General features: G+C 42.0%; 1 protein-coding gene across 1 annotated transcript; it reads left to right on the top strand.

The window, feature by feature from the left end:
* Window positions 1-7569: 7569 nt before the first annotated feature.
* On the top strand, window positions 7570-9036 carry MAGEH1 (MAGE family member H1). Its single transcript, XM_027534450.1, has one exon. It carries the CDS (start codon window positions 7843-7845, stop codon window positions 8500-8502), a length of 660 nt encoding a protein of 219 aa, XP_027390251.1. The 5' UTR covers window positions 7570-7842; the 3' UTR covers window positions 8503-9036.
* Window positions 9037-9757: the final 721 nt, after the last annotated feature.

Here is a 9757-nt window from a genome sequence, read left to right as displayed (position 1 = left end):
ATCTTTGCATGAAATGTTCCCTTGGTATCTCTAATTTTCTTGAAGAGATCTCTAGTCTTTCCCATTCTGTTGTTTTCCTCTAATTCTTTGCACTGATCACTGAGGAAGGCTTTCTTATGTGTTCTTGCTATTCTTTGGAACTCTGCATTCAGATGCTTGTATCTTTCCTTTTCTCCTTTGCTTTTCACTTCTCTTCTTTTCACAGCTATTTGTAAGGCCTGCTCAGACAGCCATTTTGCTTTTTTGCATTTCTTTTCCATGGAGATGGTCTTGATCCCTGTCTCCTGTACAATGTCACGAACCTCATTCCATAGTTGATCAGGCACTCTATCTATAAGATCTAGTCCCTTAAATCTATTTCTCACTTCCACTGTATAATCATAAGGGATTTGATTTAGGCCTTTGACTGTGTGGAACACAATTAGCTGTGGAAAATTCTGAAAGAGATTGAAATACCAGACCACCTGACCTGCATCTTGAGAAATTTGTATGCAGGTCAGGAAGCAACAGTTAGAACTGGACATGGAACAACAGACTGGTTCCAAATAGGAAAAGGAGTACATCAAGGCTGTATATTGTCACCCTGCTTATTTAACTTATATGCAGAGTACATTATTAGAAACGCTGGACTGGAAGAAGCACAAGCTGGAATCAAGATTGCCAGGAGAAACATCAATAACCTCAGATATGCAGATGACACCACCCTTATGGCAGAAAGTGAAGACTAGTGAACTAAAAAGCCTCTTGATGAAAGTGAAAGTGGAGAGTGAAAAAGTTGGCTTAAAGCTCAACATTCAGAAAACTGAGATCATGGCATCCAGTCCCATCACTTCATGGAAATAGATGGGGAAATAGTGGAAACAGTGTCAGACTTTATTTTTGGGGGCTCCAAAATCACTGCAGGTGGTGACTACAGCCATTAAATTAAATGACGCTTACTCCTTGAAAGAAAAATTATGTCCAACCTAGATAGCATATTCAAAAGCAGAGACATTACTTTGCCAACAAAGGTCCGTCTAGTCAAGTCTATGGTTTTTCCAGTGGTCATGTATGGATCTGAGAGTTTGACTGTGAAGAAAGCTGAGTGCTGAAGAATTGATGCTTTTGAACTGTGGTGCTGGGGAAGACTCTTGAGAGTCCCTTGGACCTGTCCATTCTAAAGGAGATCAGTCCTGAGTGTTCATTGGAAGGACTGATGCTAAAGCTGAAACTCTAGTACTTTGGCCACCTCATGTGAAGAGTTGACTCATTGGAGAAGACCCTGATGCTGGGAGGAATTGGAGGCAGGAGGAGAAGGTGACGACAGAGGATGAGATGGCTGGATGGCATCACCGACTGGATGGACATGAGTTTGGGTAAACTCTGGGAGTTGGTGATGGATGGGGGGCCTGGCACGCTGCGATTCATGGGGTCGCAAAAAGTTGGACATGACTGAGTGACTGAACTGAACTGAGCTGAACCCTTATACATCATAGAATTATTTAATCAGGCACATCTTTGTTTCCTATTTAAGATTCAGAGAAAGTAGTAAACCGCCTTGATTTTGACTGAAGTAGCAGTAAGATGTTAGTCAGTTATCAATAATCCTGAACATAAACTTGGCTCTCATACTCCATTGGATATACCACTCTTTTAAACAAAATCCCAGTACACAAGTGCTTCAACTGTTACTGCAGCATTTCTTGCAGAGGGGGCAAATAACTAGGAGACACAGTGTACCAGGCCAACAGATGGATGACTGAAGAGATTATGGTAAAATTACTACAAGGGACATCATTCAGTCATTATAATGAAAGAATTACAGTTATAGGTCAAGTAAATATTATTGCTAATTAGGAAAAAGAATGAAGTGAAAATTTTATATAGAAGGATCTTTATTTTTAATGAAATGGAGTAGAAATCTTTATGGTCTATCTAAACACATCCATGCAGATACACCCAGTAAGTCCACTCTTAAATGGTGACCCTAGAGATCTGTATTGTGTTCTTAGAGGACAGGTACAGAAAGACTGATAAGAGCTCTGCTTTTTTTGTTTATTTTTATGGAAAGAAAAAAGGAAGCTGCAAAATCTGGACCATCAGGAGAAAGATAAATTGCAAATACTGACAGAAATAGTATACAACATGAAAGGGACCTCGAGCTACATTTGACAACTTGCAAAGACATTCTTAAAATTCCTATATAATGTATACTAGCATAGAAATAGGTAGCAAATATGTACAACTCGACCTGGATATAATAGTTACTGAATTCATGACAGCAAACCCCACTAAAGAAGGAGAGAGTGGTGTTAATCTGGGAAGAGGTAAAATGAAGGCTTGGGGCTTTCCAGGTGGTGCCAGTGGTGAAGAACTCACCTGCCAAAGCAGAAGACATAAGAGACACTGGTTCGACCCCTAGGTAGGGAAGATCCCAGGAGGAGAAATGTCAGCCCACCCCAGTATTCCTGCCTGGGGAATCCCATGGACAGAGGAGGTTGGTGGGCTACAGTCCATTGGGTCGCAAAGAGTCAGATACGACTGGAGTAACTTAGCATGGATGCAATGTAAAAATGAGAGCAGAGTAGGGCCTAATTTTTAAATCTGACATAGCCAGGCATTGGTTATGCAGATGTTTGTAATATTAATCTTATTCTTATCCCTATGTTTGTGATTAATTTGCAGTAAAAATTTCTATTCTCAAACCCAGAAAATAATCCTCAAAAGTAACTACATAGCTTTTGTTTCATGATGGTAGGATTCACATGCTATAGTCTTCCTGACAAATCTTAATTCTGAGAAATTGTAAAATAAGTCCACACTTACACTGTGAAATGATTCAGAGAAATTTTTCTTCAACAGACTAGAAATAATGAAGAGTCCTTGAAAGAGAGCCATCAGATGCGGTCAGACTCACTTGTTCAAGTAGTAGTGGCCTGCAGTCTGTTCAATGGTTCTTGTAAATGAAGTAACTAGCCCAAGTACCCTCTCTGCCCTTGGGAGGCACTTGCAAGAATCAGAGCAGGGACTACAGGCAACTTAAAAATGATTAGTTAGAGCTTAGGAGTGGTGTGGGTGACCCCTGCATTTCCATCTCTATCTTACCCCCAGCATTTACAACCAGGTCGTGAACTTAGGCTACAGCCAAGACAATATCTGGAACAGGAGGGTTACTAGACAACCCCAGGGAAGAACAGGGTGCATTGACACCCACAAGAATTACTGGCAAGTTATCCAGTCCAGTGTCATAACCCACTCTAGTCCCTCCCAATACTTGCACTGAAAATATGGCAATAATATAAATTCACCTGAACAGTAATCATAGTTCTTATTCACTAGGCACTCCCAAGGAGTGAGGTACACATATGCCTTATGCTTTAGTTTACTTTTGCTGATGTAACAAAGTACTACAAATTTAATGGCTTAAGGCAATCAAATTTATTATTTTAGAGTTCTAGGAGTCAGAAGTCTAAAATGTGCCTGCAGGCCTATGTTCCTCTTGGAGCCTTTAGGGGAGAATCCATTTCTTTGTCTGCTCCAGCTTCTAGAGGACTCCTACATTCCTAAGCTCATACACTTTTCCTCCATCAACAAGGCCAGAAATGTAGCATCTTCTCTCCTCTTTGATCTCTGCTTCCACCCTATGTGTTTTCATGAATCTAACCTGGCTGTCCTCCTTCTGTAAGGACTCTATGTTTACCTTGGGTCCCAGATAAACCTCCTCTAAAGATCCTGAACTTAATCAGGCCTACAAAATTCCCTTTCACCATATAAGGTAGCATATTCACAGATTCTGGGGATAGGGATGTGGACATCTTTGAGAACTAGGCAGAAATTATCAACCTACCTCATCTTGCATGAGTTATCTTCCTTTAATCTTCACAATACCACTGTGATATGCTTGTTCACAGATGGAGAAACTGAGGCCTATGAAGGTTAAATAATGTGCTGGACTTGACACAGCTTGGAAGAGGTGAAGTCAAGTATCGAAAATCTAGTAAGGTGAGTAAGGATCCTTGCCTTGACCTTCCACACCTCTGTCCCCTTTTTCACATCTTTCCTTTCTGTTCTTATCCCAAGGGATCAAGAACACTTCATTTCAGGTTAAGCCTCCTTGCACCACCAAATGTGCACTCAATTGGAGCAGTTGTGAGGTATGCTATTGGCAGCAGGTGGAACTTAGAAATCTGAAAGTGTGAGCCCCAATACTGACATTCAACAGGAGAGTTAATCTCTCTCTAGCTTCACTGGTATTTGAAAGTTGCTATAAAGATTCCAGTTTGGAGATAGTTTAAGCACATAGTTTACCACAGCAATGTTAGTCTCCCTCCCCTCTTTGTACTTCTCAGGCCCTCACAAGTCACTGATCTTCTTTTGTCATGTGCTACTTACTCCAGACAGACCTGTGGTCCACAATGTCCCAAGCCATGGTTTTATGATTCCCTCCTGTTAATATCATGCCTGGCAATATTCTTGCTATTAAAAACACTGTGCTTCTTGACTAATAACCTCTGTGGCCTGCCTTACATAAACTTGATTTTTCTTAAGCTTTTGGGAACACTGAAAGTAGCTCACAATCTAAAGCCTGTTCCTTTTAGGAAAGCTGTTAACAGCTGCAGCCCGAGGTTGTGCTCTGCTTAAGCATAGGCTCTGATTTACCCAGGAGCTGTGCAGAGTTGCCTTGCCTTGTTTCAGGTTGGAGCAAAGGTTCACTAAGCTGAATAGTGACAGTGAAATGGTACCCTCTCACAGTCAGTTGGTTGGTTGGCAGAAGGCAATGCAACAGCAAGCATACACCACCTCAAGTTGGTTTATGGAGAGCATTCACCAAGAGGAGGTCTTGGTATAAAGAAAACTTGAGTTAGAAAGTGACTCTTGGAAGAAAATAAGTTTGCTGGATTGTATTTCCATCAGAATGGAGAAATACAAGTAACCTCAGATATGCATATGACACTAACCTAAAGGCAGAAAGCAAAGGGGAACTAAAGAGACTCTGATGAAGGTGAAAGAGGAGAGTAGGAGGGGACATGGGTAAACCTATGACTGATTTGTGTTGATGTTTGGTAGAAACCAAGGCAATTCTGTAAAGCAATTATCCTTCAATTAAAAATAAATAAAACTTTGAAAAGCTGGCTTAAAACTCAATATTCAAAAAACTAAGATCATGGCATCTAGTCCCATCACTTTATGGCAAATAGAGGGGGAAAAAATGGAAACAGTTGCAGACTTTATTTTCTTGAGCTCCAAAATCACTGTGGACTATGATTTTAAAAGTTGCTTGCTCCTTTAACTAAAAGCTATGACAAACATAGACAGTGTATTAAAAAGCAAAGACATCACTTTGCTGACAAAGTCCATATAGTCAAAGCTATGTTTTTTCCAGTAGTGATGTAGGAATGTGAGTTGGACCATAAAGAAGGATGAGCACCAAAGAATTTATGCTTTTGAACTGTAGTGTTGGAGAAGACTCTTGAGAGTCCCTTGGACTACAAGGAGATCCAACCAGTCCATCCTAAAGGAAATCAACCCTGAATATTCATTATAAGGACTGATGATGAAGCCCCAATATTTTGGCCATTTGATGTGAAGAACTGACTCATTGGAAAAGACCCTGATGCTGTGAAAGATTGAGGGCAGGAGAAGTGGGCAACAGAGGAAGAAATGGTTGGATGGCATCATGGACTCAATGGACATGAATTTGAGCAAACTCTGGGAGTTAGTAAAGTTCAGGGAAGCTTGGTGTGCTGCAGTCCATGGGGTAACAAAGAGTTAGACATGACTGAGTGACTGAACAACAAGAACATCAGAATGGAGAAGCTATTTGAAACAATATGGGTGGTTTTGTAATACTCTGATCACACAGATTCACAAATTGCAAACACAAAACAAATGAATAGAAAACATACAAAGAAGAAACAACTGAACTCAGAGGAAACTGCTCTAACTCAGGGTCACTGGTACATGCTGTTGGATTTGCAGAGAGCCTGACAAGAAGCCTCACATCCAAAGCAAGAGCGACTACTTTCCTGCTTGTTCAGAGGACAAGTCAAAGAACACAGATGTTAGGTAAACTCATGAAGCTTGTAAGTGACAGGTGCTAGGCCAGGACTCACATTCCCATGTCTGGGTTCAATGCTTGTTCTTCAATACCAGGCATTCCCTTTCTACACATGTACAGAGGACTAGACCTTGCTGGGTGAGATGCAGTTGGCAATTCTGCTTTCTTAAAGGGACATACTTTCCCACTCATGAATTTATTCACTGGGTGAAGTCATATCCTATTCCACCTACCCTATCAAGGACTAGGGCATATCAGGGGGAGAGTTAGGGTCCCTTCCTGCATTGTGACTACAATCTGAAATGCTGTCAAGCAAATATTTAATATCTTCCAGCCAAACAGTTATAAATATTCATTTCCTTTTAAAAAGTTCAGGCAAAATCTTCCTTGTCGTGTATTCCTTCAACGTTCATTTGTTTATTAAATTCTGCCCTCACGCATTGCTTGAAACACCTTCAGAGAGACAAAGGCTGTGCTTTTTGTGTGATAAGTGCTTTGTGTTTGTTATCTCATTTAAGTCTCACAACCCTATGAGACCACTGGTACTGTAATTAACCCAATTTATAGATGAGACAATGGAGGCTCAGAGAAGTCAAGTGACTTGTGCAAAATAATGTCTTTGGAAAGACATAAGTAAAGTACAAAGTGCTTGCTATAGAGAGCAAAAACGGGTTCATTACTCTTTTGCGCAGATGAAGAGGAGCTTCATGGAGGAAGAGGCCTCTGGGCAAGCAGTTGGAATTTAGGTAGTTGGAGATGTGAGAAAAGGCAATTCATGCAGAAGAAACAGTGAGCCACTGTTTCAGTGACCTGAAATGGATAGAATTCAGAGTAGGCTTTGAATTATGTTTGGATAACAGAATGAAAGAAAGAAGAAAAATAAGTCAGATATTCACGTAGACAGGAGCAAAGAAACCTTGGGGCCAACTTGAACTCCACCACCCACTCCGTATTCACCACTTTCATCCAATTAGTCTCTAAAGCCTGTCAAAGAGCACCTTTAAAATGTCTTTCTGTCTTTCCATCCCCTTGGCAACCACCTTAAGGCTCACTTTCATTCTCTCTTACTTCTTACTCTAAATACTTCCTAAATGACCTGCCAGACAATCGTCTGCTCCTTTGTGGCTGTACAAATGCAAGTCTGACTCTGTCAGTGCCCTGCTTAATAATCTCATGAATATATAACACTATAAAGGCTCTGCACCTGGAATTATAGACACTTTCCAAGACAGGGAAGGAGAGCTGGGACTAGCTGATTCCTTGCAAGAATACACTCATGCGCCTACCACACTGTCTCATATACACCCTCAGCCTAAAAATGGAGTAGATACACACTCTTTCCCAAGACCTGCCAACCAATCTCGTACAAGACTGAAAAATGAAAGAACGCTAATCTATTTACTTCTTGTTGCATACCCCAGCCCTCACCAATCCCAAATCATCTTTTCTGCCTTAGTCCCACCCCTGCCTTGACTTGTCCGTTCTTCTATCTGACAGCGGAAGTCTGCCTGAACGAACCGCCCACTTCCTTTTCGAGTTTGGAGATTGCGTGGCAGGTTAGGTGGAGTCAATTCAGCTTTGCATTCTCGTGCTTTGCTGCCGGGGCGAGCGCTGGGGGCGGTTGCTCCGGCAAGTCGGCTTACGTGGGTGTTAGTTTGTTTGCTGAGAACATCTCGCTTGTTGTTACAAAGACTCTACTGATGTTGGTGGCTTCAGCGGCGGCCCCCCTTTAAAGTAAAGATAGCTGCTTTCTGCAGGCATCTTACTCTAGGATTGCTATAGACTCCGTGCCCTTAGTAGAAGACATGCCACGGGGACGAAAGAGCCGGCGTCGCCGTAACGCAAGGGCCGCAGAGGAGAACCGCAACAGTCGTAAGATTCAGGCCTCAGAAACCTCTGAGACCCCGATGGCCGCCTCTGTGGGCTCGAGCACCCCGGAGGAAGACCTGAACTGCCCAGAGGAAGACCCAAGCACTCCAGAGGAGACCTCCACTACTCCTGAGGAATCCTTGAGCACTGCTCAAGCGCAGAAGCCCTCGGTAGCCCGGAGCAACTTTCAAGGCACCAAGAAAAGTCTCCTGATGTCTATATTAGCCCTCATCTTCATCATGGGCAACAGCGCGAAGGAGGCCCTGGTCTGGAAAGTGCTAGGAAAGTTGGGGATGCAGCCTGGCCAGCAGCACAGCATCTTTGGAGATCCAAAGAAGGTCGTTACAGAAGAGTTTGTGCGCAGAGGGTACCTGATTTATAAGCCGGTGCCCCGTAGCAGCCCCGTGGAGTACGAGTTCTTCTGGGGACCTAGAGCACACGTGGAATCAAGCAAGCTGAAAGTCATGCACTTTGTGGCAAGGGTGCGTAACCGATGCTCCAAGGACTGGCCATGTAATTACGATTGGGATTCTGATGATGATGCAGAAGTTGAGGCTATCCTCAATTCAGGTGCGAGAGGTTATTCTGCCCCTTAGGGAAATATGCAGCACACCCATGAGGGAGGTTAAAAACAGCTTCAAAGGTACTCCTCAAGAGGTAGATCATTTGGGTCATGAGTTGAATATAATGGGGAGGGGGCACTGTATTTTGTACTTGTGATCATCAAATTGTTTGAGAAATAGAACGTTTACTTTAGACATTGTAAATTTCATTCCGTTTAATACAGTGTTGATTAAGATCACAATATGTTTTAAAAATATGATTGAAGAAAAGATATTTTCCTTTATTTTCTGTCACTGAGATTTAGTATAACAGTTTTGCTAACGTTTTAAAATGAAGCCTATCCGTTATATTCTATGACCGGGCACATATTTTCTATCATTAAAATAGGCTGCTCTTAAAAGTGATGATATAACCGGTAAATTGTGAGGGAAGAATGAGAGAATTATTTTGTGTCCTACCTTTCTGAAACCTGTGTCTCCTTTTGTGTAAAGAATACAGACAACCATCTTGATTTTGTATAATTACTGCAGAATATATAAAAAAAAATAAAAGCTTAGTGATGAGGACACTTTGTCCATTTATTGGCCACGAGTTATGGGTGAGGCACCAGTGTAGGTTCTGGGGATACTCATGAGGCACAGCTCTCAGTTCTAAAGAATATTCTAGATTATGTGAGAGAGATAAATCTGTAAACTGGCAGTGTGGTAAATGCTGTAATAGGGAGTGAGCATGGGGTACCATGAAAATGTAGAAAAGTTTATGTGACCTCTATTGGAGGGTGGGATAGGAAAAAGGGCATCATAGGGTGCTATGAAAATCCAAGAGATGCTTGAATAAGCTTGAGGGAGTCTGAAAGGGGCATTAGAGCATACTATGAAAAGATTGTGTATTAAGTATTTTTTTGAAACTTAATCTACCTTGGGGGAAGGAGCAATGGCCAAGGGAAGGACACATCACAGGGTGATGTGGAAATAGAAAATGCATTTAAATCAGTGTGAGAGGAGGGCAGAGGGGAAAGGGATGGTTGCAGGCAAAAGGAGATTGTATGGTACTACAGACATTCAAAAGATGGGACTGTCAGAAAATTCTTGGTTAGTGAAAACCTGAGGTCTGAAAGTAATATTGGAGATGAGGAAAGGAGTAAAAATTGAGGCACTAAAGGCAGCATGAACATTGAGGAAGAAACAAATTCTTTTCCCAGTGGCTCAGACCACAAAGAATCTGCTGGCAATGCAGGAGACCTGTGTTCGGTCCATGGGTGGGGAAGATCCCCTGGAGAAGGGAATG

Source organism: Bos indicus x Bos taurus, chromosome X (genome assembly GCF_003369695.1).
Source record: "Bos indicus x Bos taurus breed Angus x Brahman F1 hybrid chromosome X, Bos_hybrid_MaternalHap_v2.0, whole genome shotgun sequence".
NCBI classification, from domain to species: Eukaryota; Metazoa; Chordata; class Mammalia; order Artiodactyla; family Bovidae; genus Bos; species Bos indicus x Bos taurus.
Note: the sequence above shows the minus strand (reverse complement) of the source record. Positions and strands in the feature narration are given on the sequence as shown.